Below are 22,965 nucleotides of genomic sequence, written 5' to 3'. Positions count from 1 at the left end.
CATAAGTCCTGACATCATTAACATCATTAACAACATCATCAATATCTCCAACATCATCAACAGTCTCATCCACTTTCAATATCAATCTCAGCCAAGGATGAGTGCACAAGACACCCACCAGCACAAAGCATGAGATCACATTAAATGAGGGTTCACAGGGAACATGCTCATTAGTAGATGGCCCTTCAATCTCTTGTTGAAAGAGGCTCTGGACTCGATGTCAGCGAGGTGGTTTGGCAATGAGTTCCTTTATAGCTCTATAAGCAGGGGTGCACATAACTGGTACGCAGGTACGCATGCGCGGCAACAATCTGAAATGCGTAACGTCACTTGTGTCACAACGCGCCTTTGCGTACCTGATAGGTCATCAAAACAAAACACATATTTCGTCTATACGTGTTTCTTGTCAACACTCAGTGGAGTAAATTATTAGACATGTCCAAAAAAAACAAAGACATTAAGCAGCCACTTTGCCGTTTCGCTCCCTGCAAAAATCTTCGGACTTTCTATGACTGATTGAACTGGGTGCTGGCTGTGCCGCGCAGGACATAACCGACGGACCTGTGAAGCTTCACAGGAGAAAGAGGCTTAGATCACTGGACGACAGAGTTGGTCGCCGTGTGCACAGACGGAGCTGCTGTTAACGTCAGTGTGTAGGCCTACAACAGAATTGTACCAAAACTACATCAACTGGCTGCGGTGGGAGACTCCCCTGTGCACATTCTGTGCCCCGCGCACACACTGGAGAACTGCGCAAAATCAGCTGATCACAACGGTCACGCTCTGTGGTCAAGCTGCTGCAGTTTTATTTACAACAGTGGAGTAAAACACACAGCTGCAAACTTACTCAGGCTGTTAATGGAAGAGTTTGAAATCAGACAGAGGTGGAAGAAGTGTTACTCAAGTAAAATTAGAAAAGTATTATCATCAACACCTAGTGAAAGTAGCGACAGTAAAAGTAGTCATTGTGCAGATTGGTGCATTTCAGAATGATATATATGATATGTTTTATAATGATTGATCATGAAAGTGTTCTCAAAGCTGGTAAAGGTGCAGCTAGTTTGAATGACTTTGTATACTGCAGGGTAGCTTGTGGATTTACTCCAGGTGGAACTAAAGTCTGATTTAACACTTGATTATATTTCACATCATTCATCCACATCTGTGAAGTAACTAAAGGTATTAAATACATGTAGTGGAGGAAAAGTACATGATTTACCTCTGAACTGTAGTGGAGTAGAAGTACAAAGTAGCATAAATTGTACCTAAGTACAGTACTTGAATAAATGTACTTAGTAACTTCCCTCCTCTGAAATCAGATATGACTTCAAGTCATGTGATAATTTCTTAGTATTTGATCCTTCAACTTGGCCTCAGGAAATGCAAGGACTTCACAGTTTTGGCAACAAGTTTTGGAGAAAGCAAATCGGAGGCTTAAAAAGAGACAGGGAGGTGCATCTTCATCATCTAGCATGCAAGAAGTGTAAATAGAGGACAGTGAAGGAGACACTGAGGAGGACAGTGAGGAAGACTGCACTTATTAAAACCACGCTTCATGTGGGGTGAGTACCAAACGCTGTCTCCTGGTACTCATCTGAGTAACTCACTAAAAAAGTTATGTGCACCCCTGTCTATAAGTCACAGAAGGTTTCAGAAGATGGGTCCTGAGTTTAGGTGCCCGGAGATGGCCTGATGTAGCTTGTCTAGTCCAATGGTCGTGCTCGTCTCTTGTGTAAACTGTTTGATCATAAAAATACAGTGTTTTTTTGCTAAATTGGACATTTTTTAGAAAAGTGATAACACGAGATTGCAGACGTTTCTCAACTGGAAGCCATGATAGGTTTCTATGCATAACTCCAATATGAGTGCGCTTCTAACAGCGGAGAGCGAGTCTGGCAGCCTTGTTTTGAGCTATTTGTAATTTCTGTATATGTGTTTTTGCTGCTGATGACCATATGACCGGACAGTACTCAAGATGTGACAAAACCAGAGACTGAATGACTTCTTTCAAAGTGGTTGGTGTTACATACTTTGTACATTTTCTCGTCACAGCTATGCTCCTTCCCATTTTAGTTACGATACTGTCTATTTGCTTTGTCCACTGTAAACCAGAATCAAGAACAATGCCAAGCAACTTAGTCTCTTTACCTGTTCCATGGCTGAGCAGCCCGAGTCAGGCTCAACTGAGGATTGCTGCTTAACATATGTCTGGATCCGAACACCATAGCTTTTGTTTTTGCAATGTTGAGTAGCAGTCTGTTATTGTTGACCCAGTCTGCTATGGCTTTCATCTCTATTTGAAGTAGATAGTGTAACTCACTGCATGTTGATGCTGTACTGTACATTGTGGAATCATCAGCATACATTATTACACTGGACTTATTTAATACGTAAGGAAGGCCATTTGTGAATATAGAATACAACAAAGGCCCAAGCGAGCTCCCCTGTGGGACCCCACACTGCAACGCCTTACTGTCAGAAAAGCTCCCATTGAAAAAGCCTCGCTGCCTTCTCCTCGTCAGGTAGCTCTCCATCCAACACATAGCAACAGAACCAAAGCCATAGCATTTGAGTTTGTTCACCAGCAGACTGTGATCGATCACATCGGAAGCTGCGCTAAAGTCTAACATGACAGCTCCTACAAGCCTCCTATCATCTGATCCAGATTTGAACACCGTCCTGACGTCAGGACAGTGTTCAAATCTGGATCAGTTTTTATCAGATCCGTTGCAGCCCCTTTTTTAGAGATTTGGGTATGGAGGAAAATAGAGAGGGTTGTGTTTTCTGACACTTGGTGAGTTCCCTGGAACACCGGGGACACATATTCATGTATAAAAGACGTACAAACGTGCATTTTGCATGATAGGTCCCCTTTAACTGAAGTGAGATGCACCTATAGATACACAATTGCAACGGCAGCGCAGAGACGCTTTGCTGCGTTTAAGGCATCTGTGTTACTTGTTAAATGAAACTCAACTAGCCACTGCCAAAATATCACATAAGAAAGGACTCTGGAAGAACTGTAACGGTTAACTATGGCTTGAAAATGCACTATTTAGTTGAACTAGACAAAATATACATAATAATTAAACCCTTTATATAAAATACATGCATTAACCAAGTCATACGAAACTAAATAAGGTTACGCTATTGTTACATCCATGTGCAAAAAAAGCTAACGTAATGCTAATGTTAGCTAGTTTAACCAACTCCATGCAGTCTTTGCTATTTTACTGAAATATAGATGTTACAAAGACAACACAACCGCCCCTCTAAATTGACAACGTTCACGGTACCTTCTGCCAACATTAGTCTAGCTCGCTGTTAGCTAGTTCTTGTAAATAAATGCTCACATGTGTAAGTTAGCCATCTACTCCGTCACTTTAGCACTTTGGAACTCGGTATTTTAAAGACACAAAACCAACTGGAGTGTGTGTTTAACAACAATATCAAGTTATTTTGAAATGCTGCATTTGTTGAAATTTCTAAAATAATTGGTTGAATAGGTGATAAGAGAGAAACTTACCGATACAGTCCTGGTCTGTCAGAAGCGAGGTGGGCGGGGCTTTTCAGAGCACTTTTTACACTACGTCTTTTAACCCCGAAGTTTTTCACCAACACTTTGGGGCTTGCGGCGCATTTGACTCTAGTAGGTGTTGTAATAACTCTGAAAGAGTCTATGAACTTTGACAATGAATATTTAACACTGGGGAATTTACTGTGTACGGACATATTTTACCAAAAAAGTCCTGACGTTTTCCATTAGTTTCACTACAAATGTGAGCTTTCATCAGATCAGATCATGTCTGCAGTGAAACAGGCGAACTCGTTACACCTCCAGGTATCAGCTCATACATATCAGAGCTAAGTGTTTTTGTTTTGTATGTAGCTTGATAAACTCACAAAACATACTCTCATGTAAACAGTACATTTACACATATAAAGAACTATCCATTTATGTATTTTAATTTTAATTCAAATATATTGAAAGTAGAACAAATAAAATAGAAACAATGCAAAATCAGCTGTTTGTCCGTCTGTCTCTAAACGGGACACCTCCCATCAGTCATCACTTCCGTAAACACTTCCACAAAAGCCTGTGATTGGTCCCGGTCACTATTAGTCATCCCAGGATGCATTGCAAGATCGAATCTGTTTGTGTCTAACGCCTAAAAACGTCTAAATCCACTTTAAATAATCATCAAATGTCAGTTTATAAGCTTTATAAAGTCTCCAGAAGACACTGATGATGCAAATACAACCATATGTGAGAGAGGTTTATCAGTTTAAAATGAGTCTGTAACTTTCTTGGCCTTGGAGATCATTTTCCACTTTCATCATACACTTTTACATCCTGGTGCTTTTAAACTCTATATTGAAATGGGATGAAGGACATCTGGATCTGAAGTGTTCAGAGAAACTAGCTGAGTTAACGTTAGCGTCAGCTGGACAACGTGCATGGAGAAACTCTATTCACTATTTGTATAGCTGTATATGTTTATATCAGAGGAGATATATGACAGATTGTATATTTAATGTTATTGAACGGCTGGAGGTCAGCGGGGTCACAGAGGGGGGGGGTCGTCATGTTTCCTGTCTCCTCCGACACTAACGAGCCCCGGTGGACCCCCTGGGTCTGTGTGGACACTCGGACACTAACGAGCTTCTCTAACGGGCTAATTAGCACACATTGCATCTTGGGAGGACAACTTGTAACCATGGTTACTGCTGTAAACAGCTGTGTGTGAACTCCTGGAGGCCAGTTGAATTTCAGCCAAATGACCAAGGACCTGATGGGGGGGCTAATTAGGTCTCAGTAATGAGCAGCAGGTAAACAACTCTAATTCTAATATTAAATAAAAATGTAACTTAATGTTTTTTTAGTAATATGTTGGTGTACGTATGTAAGAGTTGTAAAGGGATAAAATAATAATAAAATAACAAAAACAAGATAGAAAGGAAATGAGGAAGTGACAACTAGTTTAAAATGAATAAGGTATTTCACTGTTTGCATATATCAAATTATTATTGTGGGTAAAAGTACTATATACTATATGTGAAGTGAAATCAGTCAGATGTTGCAAAGTCATTTGGGGATTTCGGTTGATTTTAGAATATCACACTTTTATCGCCAAATGATAAATAGCTTGTAAAGACAGGGTGACAACTCCCTCCCTACGTCTCCCTGAATTAATGATTGACAGGCTGACCATAACGAGGCAGGGTCCGAGACTGGGGGTTACATCAGATCTCAAATAAACAGTAAAGTCTTGCCTTTCAGAATATCAAAATACTATCGGCAAATTCAGATAATAAATACGGTGTTCAAGTTAGTAAAGGTACGGTGACAAGCTGAACGACAGAGGCATTACAACAGGCTGTGTTTTTAGAAGAACCACCGGACAAAAACCTGCCTCTGCACAACATGGAAGCTCCTGTCAGCCATCTTTTCAGATAAGATGAGTAGGCGAACACCAGCTACTGGTTGACAGAGCAGTCACGGGAGACAGTTAGACCAGACACAGTAACTATGGATACTGGAATGCTAGGAGCTGTAAGAGGTCAACAGGACACTAATGGCGCATTTCCACTGCAGGGCCTCGTACGGCTTAGTACGGTATAATTAGGCCTTGGTAGGCCAGGCTCACTTTATGCTGCGTTTCCATTACAGTTTAGGAACTGGGGTAGTAACTATAGTAACGCAGTGTAGGCGGAGCCGTGACGTCAACTTCAATGCAAACCACAAAACCAAACATCAGCCGTTAGCTGTTAGCACTCAGAGCTCACAGCTCCTCATATCTGTTCAGAAACTAGACAAAAGTTAAACAAGTACAAACCACAGACTGCCTGTGTCATGGTGAATACAGTCGCTGCTTTATTTATGTCTGTATAGGCCGTTGTTGTGAGTGTGGACGGTCGGAGCATATACTGCGTTAGCTTAGCCAATCTCCATCTAGAAAACAAGCATTTTAAAAGGTGTTTCTCCTGCCGTCTGTCTGCAGACTTGTCAAAGCATTAATTCATGGTTTTTACTAACCGGTATCAGTATGTTGTTACTTCATAATTTTGAAACGTGTATTACAATTAAATCACGGTAAAATATGTTCATTGTGTTGTAGTTGTAGCCACTCATGTCACTAGTTTAGCATATTCAGCCTGGTTGTTGGCCCGGAAAGAACCACGATTTTGGAGGTACCCGTTAGTCGGAACTACCCCTAGTGGAAACGCAACAACAAACGGGCCGGGTTTGGCACGGCACGCTTAAACCGTGCTACGCGCTGCAGTGGAAATGCGCCATAAGATCCTTCATCCAGAAAGCAATGTGACTGAGGAAGACGACCCTAGAGGCCAACTCAAAGCCAACTGCACAAGTCACCATAAAGTGTGACATGTACCAAGGAGATGTTCTGTCCCCGCTGCTGTTCTGCAGAGGGCTGAACCCCCTCAGTCAGATCATCAACAAGAGAGGCTACAGATACCGGTTCCAAAAAGGATCGACCATCAGACACCTCCTCTACGTGATGACATCAAGCTGTACGACAGGAATGAACCAGACATCGACTCACTGATCCACATCACTAGGCTCTACAGCAACGTCATCTGAATGTCATTGGGACTAGATACGTGTGGTCAGATGGTAGCTGCAACATGGCATATGTATTTTTTCTTCTATGATACACTGTGACGTATTAAATGTAATCCTTGTGATTTTTTAATGCTGATAAAGGTATAACCTTGTATGTGATCAATAAGTAGATTTTCTGTGATCAATAAGTAGATTTTCAAAAGATTTATTGTCATATTCACATAAGCTACAGAGTAGGAATGGCAATGCAATTCTTATGACCCGAGCTCCTCCAACAATGCAACGTAATATGATCAAAAGGGTGGAATGTAATGGGAAATGTTATCATGCTGAGTGAGCCTTCAAAGTTCACCATGTGCTCTTCTTCAGCAGTTAAGATAACTTCTATCTATTGTGAGAGGGTGATGACCTTTAACCTCTACGGAATGCAGACATTAAGGCTCTCCATGCAGCAAGCAGATGTTTCCTGGACATCTTGACCACTCCCCTTCTTCCTTTACCTGTCTGATTTTGTGAATATAAGACCTTCAGTAAATCTCCTGACTTTTGTATTTCGCTGCAGACTGCTTGACAATCTGTAACGTTTTACCTTCTTGTGAGAATAAACTCTAAAAGACTGTCTTATTTCAAGAATCCTAATTTCAGTAAAACGGAAAGGTTTCTTCACCATTTTTTATAATTTGTTAGTTGGTCTCGGTTCATTTCCACCACACAGGTCAGCCTGAACCAGCCCTCACTGTAAGAGGAGAGTCTTCAGTCTATAGCAGCAGAACTAGCAGCTGGTCCCAGGTCAGCCTGAACCAGCCCTCACTGTAAGAGGAGAGTCTTCAGTCTATAGCAGCAGAACTAGGAGCTGGTCCCAGGTCAGTCTGAACCAGCCCTCACTGTAAGAGGAGAGTCTTCAGTCTATAGCAGCAGAACTAGGAGCTGGTCCCAGGTCAGTCTGAACCAGCCCTCACTATAAGAGGAGAGTCTTCAGTCTATAGCAGCAGAACTAGCAGCTGGTCCCAGGTCAGTCTGAACCCTCACTGTAAGAGGAGAGTCTTCAGTCTATAGCAGCAGAACTAGGAGCTGGTCTCAGGTCAGTCTGAACCAGCCCTCACTGTAAGAGGAGAGTCTTCAATCTATAGCAGCAGAACTAGCAGCTGGTCCCAGGTCAGTCTGAATCAGCCCTCACTGTAAGAGGAGAGTCTTCAGTCTATAGCAGCAGAACTAGGGGCTGGTCCCAGGTCAGTCTGAACCAGCCCTCACTGTAAGAGGAGAGTCTTCAGTCTATAGCAGCAGAACTAGGGGCAGGTCCCAGGTCAGTCTGAACCAGCCCTCACTGTAAGAGGAGAGTCTTCAGTCTATAGCAGCAGAACTAGGAGCTGGTCCCAGGTCAGCCTGAACCAGCCCTCACTATAAGAGGAGAGTCTTCAGTCTATAGCAGCAGAACTAGGAGCTGGTCCCAGGTCAGCCTGAACCAGCCCTCACTGTAAGAGGAGAGTCTTCAGTCTATAGCAGCAGAACTAGGAGCTGGTCCCAGGTCAGCCTGAACCAGCCCTCACTATAAGAGGAGAGTCTTCAGTCTATAGCAGCAGAACTAGCAGCTGGTCCCAGGTCAGTCTGAACCAGCCCTCACTGTAAGAGGAGAGTCTTCAGTCTATAGCAGCAGAACTAGGGGCAGGTCCCAGGTCAGTCTGAACCAGCCCTCACTGTAAGAGGAGAGTCTTCAGTCTATAGCAGCAGAACTAGCAGCTGGTCCCAGGTCAGTCTGAATCAGCCCTCATTATAAGAGGAGAGATCAAACTTTAGTTTGATCTTGATTTGATACGATGGTAGAGGGGGCCTGGCCTGTTGGGCTCTGGTGTTCTGGAAGCTTTAAAGCAGCAGAAGTCTCTGCAGCTGACAGAAGGGACTGCAGCAGTCTGCAGCACAGCAGGTGAGACACACTGCACTGTGTGATGTGCTCATGTTGCATTCATTTACAGTTCCTAACACACTCTGGGGGGGATGGTAAGTTAAGACTGTGAAGTTCAAATGTGCTCAGATATATCAACGTTTAACCTCTAAGAATGATGTCCAATTCAACTTCAGAAACTGTATCATATTTCATTCTTGGAGCTTATTTGAATATTGGATATTTGAGGTACTTGTGTTTCATGATAACTGCCATGGTGTACATTGTGATTGTTGTTGCCAACACGTCTCTGATTGTGGTTATCTGTGTGAACAGGAGCTTACATGAACCTATGTACCTTTTTCTGTGCAGCCTGTTTGTAAATGAACTGTATGGTAGTACAGGGTTGTTTCCATTCCTTCTGGTTCAGATCCTCTCTGACATTCACACTGTTTCTGCTCCGCTCTGCTTCCTGCAGATTTTCTGCTTGTACACATATGGAGGTATAGAGTTTTGTAATTTAGCCGTCATGTCTTATGACAGATATCTTGCTATCTGTTGTCCTCTGCAATATAACACACGTATGACTTCTAACAAGGCGCTTATCCTCATTATTCTGCTTTGGTTGTATAGTTTTGTGAAATCATTGATACCTTTATCTTTGAACATCCGTTTGACACTGTGTGGGAACATCATTAATAGTTTGTATTGTAATAACTACCTTATTGTAAAGTTGGCATGTTCTGACACTCAGGTGAACAACATTTATGGAGTGTTTGCTATTGCTCTCACCATCTTAGTCCCTGTGCTTCCAATCCTCTTCTCTTACATGAGGATCCTCAGAGTGTGTTTCTCTGGTTCCAAACAGACCAGACAGAAAGCTGTCAGTACCTGCACACCTCACCTTGTTTCCCTCCTCAACTTCTCTTTTGGCTGCGGCTTTGAAATACTTCAGACTAGATTTGATATGAGCGGTGTTCCCAGTGTGCTGCGTATTATTCTCTCACTGTATTTTCTCATCATACAGCCACTAATGAACCCCGTCATGTACGGACTGCAAATGTCCAAACTACGAAACATATGTCAACATGTGCTCTGTTCTAAACTGTTGTCTGGTAGGCCTGATAACTAAAGTGTGAATGACTCCTAAAACCATGTCTTAAATGTGCTGATTACAAATTGAATACATGTGACTGTGTTCATAGTGTTGATTATAATGTGTTATATATCCACATGATTTACAGACAGATGTCACCTTAATGTTTACACTGGGAAATATAAACCTATATTTATGGAGAGATGGAGATGAAAAAAATGCTTAAAAAGAAAATGAAATGTAGAATGTTTATAAAAATGAATTAACTTTATGAAGTTAAAGTGGCCAACACCTCTCCAACAGCAACCAAAGCATTAAAGTAGAAATGTGCACATTTTTGTATCTAGCTGCTGTTCATTTGCATTCATATTTTAATGCAATGTATTCATGTAAAGCCTTTGTTTGAATTGTAATGTAGTACAGAGCATATTACATTACATGTTACTTGTTAGACGCTTTTATCCAAAGCGACTTACATACTCAATACTGTGGACAATATATGTTGAAGGTATATCTTATGACATGTTTTTTATATGAAATAAACTCACTGGAAACGGTAACTGAGTGAATTGTGTGAGCAGGGCCAGGTTGCATGTTGATAAAACACTTAATGATATCTTTATGATGATTCATGTTGAAAGTCATCTGTAGGTTCACTAATAAATCATTAACAGATAAGTATATATACTGTCTATAAACTGTATATATACTTATATACAGTATATAGACACTTTAACAGGAAATGCACACACACAGAGATCTCTGTCCTGAGCCTGAGGGAAGGAGTGTTGATATACTCGCACAAATATATATATATATCAAAGTCAAAGTCAACTTTAATATCAATTTCAAAATATGTTTGTACACACAGAAAGATCGAAATACTGTTTCCCACAGTCCCGAGGTATAAAAAACACACATTAAAATACAAGAACACTCAATAATTACAAAAAAACACAAAATAACCGTTTACTTCAAGTAAGCAGGATATATATAAAAAAAGATGATAGTGCAAATGAGTGCAAACATTTCCATAGCAGCGTCAAAGTCACTGGTGCTGGATTGTTTGTGTGTGTGGGGGGTGATAAAGTCCCGGTCCAGTGGGGGCAGGTCGGAGAGGTGAGATATATGAATGTATAATAATAATAATAATGGGTTTCATTTGTAACGCACTTCATATTTGAAGTCAAGTCCCGAAGTGCTACACGCAGTGAGCATGGAACAATATAAAACAGCACACAACACGGTAGAATGAAGAGTACAAAAAAGCAGTAAAAAGAAACAATAAAAAAAAAAAAAAGGTCTGGGCTCTATTGAAGAGATGGGTTTTGAGGCCTTTTTTAAAAGCGTCCACGGTCTGTGGTGCTCTCATGTGGTCGGGGAGAGCGTTCCACAGACTGGGAGCAGCTGAGCAGAAGGTCCGGTCTCCCATAGTACGGAGCTTAGTCCTGGGGCGTTTGAGGATGTTGGATTTGCTGGAGCGGGAGGTCCGCAAGGAGGTATGGGGGGTGAGGAGTTCCTTGAGGTAGGGAGGGGCAGTTCCATGGACACACTGGTGGGTTAGGACGGAGACCTTGAATTCGATCCTCAGTTCCACGGGGAGCCAGTGTAATATATTTGTATAAACGTACATGTATTTATGTTCATCTTCTCTACGTTCCTGTGCAGATCAGGAAGGACTGTCCAGAGAGCGGGACTCAGATAAACAGCAGACTGACTCTAATGGCCACTACTGAGCACCCATTTGCTGTCGTGGGGAAGGGGCTACTGCAGCAGCGACTGTATTGTCAGTAAGTTACGCCCGGGATGGAAACAGTGCCTTGATGTTGTTCCATCTGTATTTATTTGCCTCTTCGTCCAGAGCCGGCAGTGATGGCCGTGTTGCCCGAGCCGAAAGAAGGAGGAGGAGGAAGTCTATGTGTAAGGCCCTAGCCAGCATGTTGATGTTTTTGTTATTATTCCTGTTTTTATTTAGTTTCTCTCATTTCAGTTTCAGCTTTCCTGCCCTTGATTGAACTCCACCTGCTTCCCATCCCGAATTAGCCTCACCTGTGCCCCATTATCATCACTCCCCCCGACTATTTAGTCTTTGTCCACATTCCCCTCAGTGCCAGTTCGTCTTTGTTACTCCTAGCGTTCCAGCAGTGTTTATTCCTAGTATCTTGATTCCACGTGTACCTGACCCAGCTTCGTGTCCTGACCCTGTTCCTGCCTCGTCTGTGTTGGTTGCCTTACTGACTGATCTCCCGTGTACCGAACCTCTGCTATAAAGACCCTTTTGCAACCTAAGCCTCTGTCCCTGAGTCGTGCTATTGAGTCCTCTACTGGTGTTCATTCAGTCAAGTAGTTATACAAATTCAGTTTCAATCACATTAGTATGCATAAAAAGTGACAGGTGCTGTGACAGGTCACACCTACTACTACTTATGCTAATGAGCCCCTTTGATATGCTAATGAGCCCCTTTGTTCGAGGTGTTATCGCGTGTAGGTGTGATATCACAGATAGGTGTGATATCCTTTGATGTGAGGGGTGAGGTGTTGTAACATGTAGGTGTGATATTCCCCCTTGTAGTAGATCCTTTGTTGTCTAATCTAATTAGCCTTTGATGTCTGCCATTTGTTGTCTAATCTAATTAGCCCTTTGATGTCTGTCCTTTGATGTAAGGGGGGTGAGGTGTTGTAACATGTAGGTGTGATATTCCCCCTTGTAGTAGATCCTTTGTTGTCTAATCTAATTAGCCTTTGATGTCTGACCTTTGTTGTCTAATCTAATTAGCCCTTTGATGTCTGTCCTTTGATGTAAGGGGGTGAGGTGTTGTAACATGTAGGTGTGATATCACACCGGAGTGTTATAAGCCTTTGATGTCAATCTAATTAGCCCTTTGATGTCAGTCCTTTGATGTAAGGGGGGTGAGGTGTTGTAACATGTAGGTGTGATATCACACCGGAGTGTTATAAGCCTTTGATGTCAATCTAATTAGCCCTATGATGTATGTCCTTTGATCAGTGTTTGTAACTAGTGTTAAGGTAGTCTCTTTGAAGTTGTGTGAGACTGTCTCGCACCCCCGTCCTCCTCCCACCCCTTCTGTCACCCTTCCTTTTGCTGTGATGTCAGAAGATAGAGGTGGGGGTGGAGTTAGGTAAAAAAGAAATCCGTGCAAACTAGATAAAAAGCCAGTAATTTCCACTCACCAAGTCACCTAAACTTTCAAAAACGAAAATGGCAAAGAGACGCATCGATATGGGTTTAATCAGCGAGACGCCTGTGACAGTCGGGAGCGCCAGTCAAGAAACGGATGCAGTATCTGTGCCGGGTTCAGACCCTCCGTCTGAGGTTCTTCATGAAAAATGGAGTCTGGATGTGTGAGACTGTCTCCCCTCACACCGCCTCCCACCTCTCCCCTCCCCCTGCCTGTCACCTCCTGATTTTGCTATCAGCCATTAATTCTCATTCACTAAGTCACCTAAAAAATTAGATTAGTTTTTAATAGGATTTGTGTTAACTATGGATGTTCTCTTAAGTTGTATGGCTTGTGAACTAATGTTTAATTACTTTACTAACTACAAGGGACTCTCTTTTTGAAAAGTTGGTAATACTAATTAAAAAATATGTTAATGACCCCCTGATATTGTATTTGTAATGTTTAATTACTTCACACAACTTTAAAAGCCCCTATGAAGTTGTTGTTAACTAAGGATGTTCTTTTGTCAACTAATGTTTAATTACTTTAACTACAACGAAGTCTCTTTGAAGAGGGTAATAATAATTTAAAGATCTTAATGACCCCTTGATCTTGTCTTTTTATTGTTTAATTACTTTATTAACTATAAGGAAGATTTACTGGTGTGCTTCCCTAGATGATGTAAATAGTCTAAGTGTCATGTTAGGGGGACATTACGGAACTCAGGAGTCCGCCCTTGGAGGCTTGGAGAGCGGATAAAGAGAGGTGTATTTACTGGTGTTGAGCCCTGGATGATGTAAATAGTCCAAGTGCCATGGTAGGGGGACATTACGGAACTCAGGAGTCCGCCCTTTGAGGCTTTGTTAACATTAATGCTTTTTGCTTTTGTTTTTGTTACTAAGATACTTTTTAGATACACTTTTGAAGTGAGCAATACTTTACAACTGGTAGAAAGTTAAGTACTTTGTATGGAATTGGGTTTTCTTTAGAGCTGTTTTCAGTGAGACAATGCAGTTTCTGATCATTTTAAGTTTCAAGGCTTTATGGCTTTATGGCATATGCCCATTAGCTACAGTGTAGATATGTCAATGAAAAACATAGGTCACAGGCTCCTCCAACAGTGCAACAAATATATATATATATATATATATATATATATATATACATATAGAGCACATAAAACAGATAAAATACTGCAATAGAATGTTTTGATATGACAGATTTGTGCGTAATTCTCTCACAAAGGAACTGTAAGATACACGTTTATGTATGGAAAACTTTATAACTTGGTAAAATATTCATTCATTTGTAATGAATTACTTGACTAACATTACTTTTTTTAAATATATGTTTTTAGATGCTTTACTTTGATTTCTTTCATGTTATTTTAACACAACATTACTTTTTTCATATTTTTCAACATACTGTGATATTTGTTTTTCTCTCCTTTTTCCATTATATTTTTGAATATACAGTGATTTTTATCAAAATACAACATGCAACTATTACATTATACAATATTACGACTTTTTGCGATATTTTCAACACAATATACTTGTACCTTTTTTTTTTTTTGTAGGGCTTCAGGATATTTGGCATGTCATGCATAAAACCGGTGTCATCTTTCCTGAAACTGACGTGCTGTCCGTTTTACAAACAAGTTATTTTTCTGCTTCTTCACCCTCTGAATTTTCCTCCCCGTCCCTCTTCCTTCAGCCATCACAACAACAATCAAGTCAGATCTGTAAAAATTAAACACCTCTTCCCAAAGCGTGACTTCCCTATTGAGGGGGTAGGGCAGTAGGGCCTAACCCGATTGGCCAAATATACTAGCATGCAGAACCAGAACGTATGGTATGTTTGAAAAAGACTATAGCTATAGTGTAGATATGTCAATGAAAAACATAGGTCACAGGCTCCTCCAACAGTGCAACAAATATATATATATATATAGAGCACATAAAACAGATAAAATACTGCAATAGAATGTTTTGATATGACAGATTTGTGCGTAATTCTCTCACAAAGGAACTGTAAGATACACGTTTATGTATGCAAAAAGTTAAAACTAGAAAAAATGAAATACTTTGTCTAAATAGATGTTATTTAAGAATGTGACTCTAAAAGGCAAGTTTGTGATTTTAACACTTTTCTACTGACACTAGGCAGATTTAGCTTGTAGGTCAGAGGGTGAATACAGGCATACTTGGTCATAGTATTTGGGGTGAGGTGAGGTGTTATCACGTGCAGGTGTGATATTCCCCCCTGTAGTCGATCCTTTGTTGTCTAATCTAATTAGCCTTTGATGTAACACATTTATTTTCTAAAAGACTGTGACTCTAAAAAGCAAGTTTTGTGATTTTAACACTTTTCTACTGACACTCGGCAGATTTAGGCTTTTTTCTCTTGCCAAGATACTTTTAGATACACTTTGAGGTATGCAAAAAGTTAAAACTAGAAAAATCAAATACTTTGTCTAAATAGATGTTATTTAAGAATGTGACTCTTAATGGCAGCTTTTTGATTTAAGTAAGACAATCCAGCTAAACAATGTCGTTGTTGATGACTTTACTGATTTTTGCTTTTTTTCCTGCTACCAAGATACTTATAGTTACACTTTAATGGATGCAAAACTTTACAACTGGTAGAATGTCAATCACTTTGTAACACATTTATTTTCTTAAAGACTGTGACTCTAAAAGGCAAGTTTGTGATTTTAACACTTATTTACTGACACGAGGCAGATTTTGGCTTTTTTTTCTCTTGCCAAGATACTTTTAGACACACTTTGAGGTATGCAAAACCTTAAAACTAGAAAATGAAGTACATTGTCTGATTAGATTTTTTCTTAAAGACTGTTTCTCTAAAAGGCGAGTTTATGATTTTAACACTTATTTACTGACACAAGGCCGATTTTGACTTTTTTCTCTTCTTGTGTTACCAAGATACTTTTAGATACACTTTGATGTATGCAACACTTAACAAAAGGGTATAATATGAAGTACTTTGTAAGGAATGGGGGTTTCTTTAATACCCCGTTTTTTTAAAAACACTTGTTCAGTTAAACAATGTAGGTTTTCTCTGATATTTTAGTTATTTTCAGCTACCAAGATACTTTTTTTGATACACTTTTATGTAGGAACATTTGACAACTGGTAGAATGTCCATTATTTTGTAACAAATGTATTTTCTTAAAGACTGTGACTCTAAAAGGGAAGTTGGTGATTTTAACACTTTATTTTTTCTCCCGTTGTCTTTCACTTACTTTTTGGATACAGTTTAAGTATGACAACTTTACAACTGGTAAAGTTAAGTACTTTTTCTGAACAGATTTTCTTTAAGACTGTGACTCTTAAAGGCACTCGGGGATTTTAGTAAGACAATCCAGTTTTATGGAAATAACTTAAATTATTTTTGTTTTTTCTCCGACAAAGATACTTATAGTTACACTTTAATGGATGCAAAACTTTATAACTTGGTAAAATATTCATTAATTTGTAATGAATTGAGTTTCTTTTTTGTTTTTGTTTTTCAACATACTATTGTACACATATATGTGTATGTGTATGTGTTTTCCATATATATATATTTTTCTGACAAACTATACTTTGACTTTTTCCGTAAAATCGTGACAAACTATTACTTATTCTTAAATTTGACCTCTTGCTGCTTGGTTGGAAATGATAGATGAAAAAGCTTTAAAGAACTTTGCTAAAAACTCTCAATTCTACAGATGACTCCCCCCACTCAACGCAATAAGTCCACCCCCCACTCAGCAAATCATCTAAAACGAAGGACCCCACTAAGACGACCGTTGAAAACTAGCCAGGGATCTGAGAAAAACCAAGTCTCCCCCCGCGAGTTGCAGCCAGGAACAAACTCCTGGACTACTATCATCACCACCATTGTGGACACCCAAATCTTGCAGTACTACTGCTGCTGATGTTACTCCTTGGGCCAAGACGTCTCTGTTTTTGAACATAGTGAAATCGGAGTTGGTTGATATTCTGGAGAGGGTGCTGCATCTGTACAGAGAAGAAATCTGCAATGGATGCCGAGTCAGTCACCCCGGCCAGAGGCAACACGATTGTCTGAATGACATTCCAGAATATTTCTTCAGAAACAATTACAACGCGTTAATGAAAAGACTTTGGCTCGCCGACTTCATTACTGCGATTGACCAGAGTCTTAATGATAAAAACATTTACACGGCTGAATGGAGGATCCAAGGCGCTTCGGAGGCTTTTCTGCACAATCTCAAAAACTGCAGACGCCTCACGGAGAGACTTGAAAAGATCCATGCCGAGCTGGATGGAGAAGAAGAAGACTAATAACCAGCGGTTGATTGAAGCCAGGGATTTTTTTTTCTTTTTTCGCTACTTTGACTTTTCTTTAAAGTAAAATAAAAATGGGTAACTACTATGGAAAACAATCTGTATATATCTATCAGAATGCAGTCAATACCTGTTTAATAAGTGTGTTGTTGATGACGATTGAAAACAGAATGAATAGTGATCCCCGTGTAAACAGAACGGCTGAAGTTTGTAAACTAGAAGACATTTTGGATATCGTTCATTCTGGCAGTACTATTCCGGGTCATTGGGAAACGATTGTAAACGAAACATTTAAAGTGGTACTGGAATCTTCATTTTCCGAAACATTCTGTAACATTACCGAATAAATGAAACAAACACCAAAAGTGTATCATGTGCTCGCATTGTATGCTCTGTTTGTAGATGTAATGCATCTTTGTGTCAAAAACAGCATACACATGAATACTTTGGCCGAAGTGCAAAAACTCCATTATAATATTTCCCTTCATCTGGGGGATTCTGTGCTGGAGAAGATCCTGGGGATGTTGCAATCAGTATAAATGTATTATTGATTCCTATGGGGTGAAAACAATAAATTGTAAATATGAAATTCTGCAAATAAAAAAAGTGTTTTTTTACATTTTAAAAAACTGTTGTCTTCAAATCATAGTATAGTATTTCCTATATATCATTTTTAAAAAGAGTCACAGTGTAGAATGTCCGAACATTTATTTTAAAAGTACTGGTAAAGTATGTTAAAAGTATCTTGAAAAAAGTCCAAGTATAGTATGTAGTTAAGAATTATATTATATAGTTTGTCTGCAATGTCAGTATAGGATCTATAAAAAAAAAAATGAGAGAAAGTCCTAGTATAGTTTGACAAAAAGATCCTGAAAAAGTCATGACATTGTGTGTTGAAATGGTTTTGAATAAACACATCAGTATTTTAAAAAGTAAAATTGTATCAAGTGCATCAGACAACTCAAATTACTCCATTTTAACCATATTATAAATAAGTAAAGAATGGTCATAGTATATAGCAGGGCTGTTTAATAGTTTTCAGTGTTTCAGTGTTTTGTGTTTAAGTGTTTCAGTGTTTCAGTGTCTCAGTGTTTTGTGTTTCTGTGTTTCAGTGTTTCAGTGTTTTGTGTTTCTGTGTTTCAGTGTTTCAGTGTTTTGTGTTTCTGTGTTTCTGTGTTTTTGTGTGTCAGTGTTTCAGTGTTTCAGTGTTTTGTGTTTTTTTGTGTTTCTGTGTTTCCGTGTTTCTGTGTGTCAGTGTTTCAGTATTTCATCTATCATTTCAGTGTTTCTGTAAGGCTACAGAAGTGGCTATAGCATTTGATGCAATTCTAAAAGATAGTCAGATTCCTAAAAAGTTACAAACGGATGCTGGAAAAGAATTATTTGTTTCTTCAGCAAGGCTTCAAAAAACTTGTTAAATAATTCTTCCGACCCCATAATTAACCCCGTCATGTACGGACTGCAAATGTCCAAACTACGAAACATATGTCAACATGTGCTCTGTTATAAACTGTTGTCTGGTAGGCCTGATAACTAAAGTGTGAATGCGTCCTAATATCCTGTCTTGCAATGTACTGATTAAAAACATTTGACTAAACATGTTTACACAGAGCAATATACAGATCTATATTTGTAAAAAGAGATGAAAAAAAAGCTTAAAAGCGTAATGAAATGTATTAGTTGTAGAATGTTTATAACAATTGTTTTAAGATTAATTAACTTTTGACTTTATGAAGTTAAAGTGGCCAACACCTCTCCAACAGCAACCAAAGCATTAAAGTAGAAATTTGAAAGTTTTTTATCTAATTCCTATTTTCAATACATTGTATTCATCTATCTATAGCTATCTATATCTATATATATATATCTATATACATATATATAGATATATATTATGACATGTTTATTATATGAAATAAACTCACTGGAAAAGGTAACTGAGTGAAATGTGTGAGCAGAGCCAGGTTTTGCACTCAATGATATCTTTATGATGATTCATGTTGATAGTTTAGTTTAGTAGCCGGGGTTGATCAGACTAGACACCGCTTGTGTCCCAGCATTATTCACCCTCAGATCTACCCCCTAATCCAAAGCCACAGTTTCCGTTTCCTCTGTAACATTTCTTCTCGTTTTCCTCTTGGCCCCCCCGGTGATGCCCAGTAGCTTAAACACTTTGCAAAGTGAGACCCTGAGAATCCTCACTAATGAATAATTAATACATACAATATATACATATATACATACAAACAACACACACACACACACACACACACACACACACACACACACACACACACACACACACACACACACACACACACACACACACACACACACACACACTGTATATATGTACAGTATATCTAAAGTATATATATATATATCTGTTAATGCTTTATTAGTGAACCTAAAGCTGGAAATTAGCGATGTTGGCTAAAGCTGCCCCATTTACAGTTTTTTGTGACAGTTGATCAACGGGGACTGCCAACGACACTTTAAACAAATAAACTATACACTATATTGACAAAATATATCCTCTTAATCATTGAATTCAGGAGTTTCCTTCAGTCCCATTGCCTCAGATGTTTAAAAGCAAGCACCTAGCCATGCAGTCTGCCTTTACAAACATGTGTGAAAGAATGGCTCGTTCTAAAGAGTTCACTGAATTCAACGTGGTTCTGTAACAGAATGCCACTGTTGCAACAAGTCAGTTTGTGTCTTCTCTCCTAGATATTCCACGATAAAATGTAAGTGGTGTTATTGCAAAGTGGAAACGTTTAGGATCCACAGCAACCAGGAAGAGGCATATTAGTCAACCAGAAATATGTGTAAAATATGATTTTAAAATAATTTGCGCAAAATATATGCTTTTCCTATACACTGTATGACTGAAATTCTGTTCTGGGGCGATGGAAAAATTGCCCCACGGAGGCGGGTCTCTGTAGCAGGTTAACCAATCGCTGATTCAAGATATGAATATATGCAGGGGTGCACATAACTGGTACGCAGGTACGCATGCGCGGCAAAAATCTGAAATGCGTAACGTCACTTTTGTCACTGTCCAAAAGACATTAAGCAGCTACTTTGGCGTTTTGCTCCCTGCTAAAAATCTTCTGACTTTCTTGGACTGATTGTACGGAGCCGCGCAGGCCTCAGGATTATCAAATACCTCCATCAGGATTATAAAGACCCCCATCAGGATTATAAAGACCCCCATCACCCCCCGTCTGGCATGCGGTACCACAGCATCAGGACTAAAACCACCAGACTCAGAGACAGTTTCATCCCACAGGCAATAAGACTATTAACCTGTTAAGCTCTGAGCCTGTTTTTCAGGTCTCAGGCTCGAAAATGACATTCGCAGAACAAATGACCATATCTTCCCTTCTAAAAGGGTTACATTAATAATCTTTATTCTCAAAGTAATGATAAACCTGTGAGTTGGATGTAGAAGAGTCAGAATCAATATAGATGTTTTTTATTTTAAAGAAAATTCAGATTGAACATAGTAAAAAACTGTAAATTATAGTGTCCGTCCAAAAATTATTTTGTACTTATAGTGAAAACTACCCTTGGATGATGGTAAGGTAGACTAAAAGCTTTAGGAATCCAAAGTACAACATATAATAAGTACCCTGTATCAAGATTGATGCAAAACAAGTGAAATTTGACCTTTTTAGAGAGATTTAGCCAAAAACCCCCACTTCTGGGGTCATTTGGGTGGATTTGACCTATCTCTGGCCCCCCTTGCTCGATTTTGATGAATGAAATCTCTTTATAACCGCTAGAGCCAATAGAATCGAGGGAAAGTTATATACACACCAAAACGTTAACAAATAAGGAGTGAGAGTGACGCGTGACCAAAACCGGAAGCTGCATACACTCTGGTGGCTACCATTAGCAGCTAACTTTTCCGCTCCGATTTTTACATAAAAAATTGAATTATGGATTATAAATAATTTGTTCAAAGGCACAGGTACATTATCAACCTATGGATCAACAGTTGTAGCATTTTTTTTCTTCGTTTTAATGCCATTGAACACGTCTTTTGACCTAATTGACAGCTACAGTGAGACGATCTGCCGTAAAAGCTCCGTAAAGGTGATGTCTGAGTTTGCTTCCCCTGTCGCAAGTTCGGATCGCTCAGTGATGATACTATACCTAAATAATCAGTGGAGTCTCAGCTTTAATCTGCTATATTGTATGTGCAGCTACGATAAGTAATAAGGGTATCTTTATCTTGAATTGTGTGCCACAGTGCGTTAGAATTTTTTCGCTCAGGGGTCATTTAGACGCTTCTTATGAGACTTGTGTTTTGTTTTGGTAAAAATGGTTCATATCTTCAGTTAGCTGAGATTCTTCCCGTTAATCTGGTGCTACAGATTAATAGTTTCATAAATGTTAAGAAGCCCTGAGACATTATCTCGAAAAAACAAAAACGGTGGGAGGGGTCCAATGGGGGGACCGCCGTGCTTAAGAGGTTAACTGCATGGAGACTGGCGCGTTCGGCTTCGGGACCACCATTTTTATTGTAAAAAAACAGGCTAAAGATTTGCTGTTGTGGGGAAGGGGCTACTGCAGCAGCGACTGTAATGTCAGTAAGTTACGGCCGGGATGGAAACAGTGCCTTGTTGTTGTTCCATCTGTATTTATTTGCCTCTTCGTCCAGAGCCGGCAGTGATGGCCGTGTTGCCCGAGCAGAAACTGTGGGAGGAGGAGGAGGAAGTCTATGAGGTTCAGCCTTCTCTCCAGGTGTTCAGATGGCTTGCTGGCGCCGAGTAGAGAGGAAAGTCAGACGGCTAGCTCAGCGGCGGAAAGTTTGAATGATTTCAACAGGTGGGTTTTAAACGTTTCATATTTATTCCCTGCAGGAAGGTTTTTGAGAAAGCTCGTTACTCTGGATGCTGTTGAACTGCTGAGGGCCGACAGCACATTAACACTTGGTTATGGCGTATCATATACACCGTACCAGTCTGCATCTTACACCCTGCTGTTATGTGCTGGACTGTCTCAGGGGCATCTTTACCCACCTGGGGTTCTGTCAGGTATGGTAGACCCTCTGCCTCTGTGCTATCGTTCAGACCAGCCTTTTCCAGCCAGAGGTATAATTTCTGGATATCAGCCTCTTCTTCTATCAGTCGGTAGTCTTGTAGGGTCTGGTCCTTCCATGATGGTTCCTTCCCCCTCCCTTCATTGGGTTTCTGCTGCCTGAGCCATTCACTCAGCATGTTGTCACTTTTGGCCATCTTCCCTATATACCAAGCGGCAAACTCTGGGGCAGAGCTGGGAGGCCAATAAGGAAGTGCCTCAAACTGCAGTTCATCTAGTGGCCAGTAGGAGCAGTCTGCAGAAGGGAGCAATTTCCATATACCCCCATGTTAAAATGCCCAACTTTACAGCAGAAATAAACATGTTTACATTGTGGTTCAAAAAAACATATTCTCTGTATAGTTAGATTAGGAATTGATATTTGATACTCCTGGTACCTGTCTTTGTTAATGCGTTTGTAAATTGTACCCCTGTCATTATGTTGTATGTGTCCTTTTTTGTTTTCTGTTACATGTGTAACCAATGTGCGGCAGGTCTCCCTTGAAAAAGAGATCGTTGATCTCAATGGGATTTTTACCTGGATAAATAAAGGCTACAAACAAACAAGATTCCCCCTTCATGACTTGGGGGGTGAATCTTTTCTCAACTCATCTGTTTGATTAATATTCAGTCTTAAAGTTATGCATAAAATAGGGCGTGGTCACTTTGAGTGACAGGTACGAGCCTCACTGTCGGCTAACAGCAATTTGTCAGCTCTGCTAGGCTCATAGGCTAGGCTTTGCTAGTTGTATTTACCGAACTTCACCCGACGGCCGTGTCCGTGGATTTCGTGTCTTTTG

The 22,965-nt window shown here is 39.9% G+C and overlaps 1 protein-coding gene and 1 long non-coding RNA gene across 2 annotated transcripts; both read left to right on the top strand.

The window, feature by feature from the left end:
- Nucleotides 1-8,283: 8,283 nt before the first annotated feature.
- Nucleotides 8,284-9,601, top strand: LOC117496722 (olfactory receptor 10A6-like). Its single transcript, XM_034148459.1, has one exon. It carries the CDS (start codon nucleotides 8,641-8,643, stop codon nucleotides 9,595-9,597), a length of 957 nt encoding a protein of 318 aa, XP_034004350.1. The 5' UTR covers nucleotides 8,284-8,640; the 3' UTR covers nucleotides 9,598-9,601.
- Nucleotides 9,602-11,235: 1,634 nt separating this feature from the next.
- LOC117496721 lies at nucleotides 11,236-11,850 on the top strand. Its single transcript, XR_004557319.1, has 2 exons — nucleotides 11,236-11,351; nucleotides 11,423-11,850. It is a non-coding gene; the product is annotated as an uncharacterized LOC117496721 (long non-coding RNA).
- The last annotated feature ends 11,115 nt before the right edge of the window (nucleotides 11,851-22,965 follow it).

The sequence above is a fragment of the Trematomus bernacchii genome, unplaced genomic scaffold, assembly GCF_902827165.1.
Source record: "Trematomus bernacchii unplaced genomic scaffold, fTreBer1.1, whole genome shotgun sequence".
NCBI classification, from domain to species: domain Eukaryota; kingdom Metazoa; phylum Chordata; class Actinopteri; order Perciformes; family Nototheniidae; genus Trematomus; species Trematomus bernacchii.
The sequence above is the reverse complement of the archived record's forward strand: the minus strand, read 5'-3'. Positions and strand labels throughout refer to the sequence as shown.

What these genes read in the sequence shown, in the direction of transcription:
- LOC117496722 (XM_034148459.1), top strand. Translation starts at nt 8,641, where the DNA reads ATGATGTCCAATTCAACTTCAGAAACTGTATCATATTTCATTCTTGGA.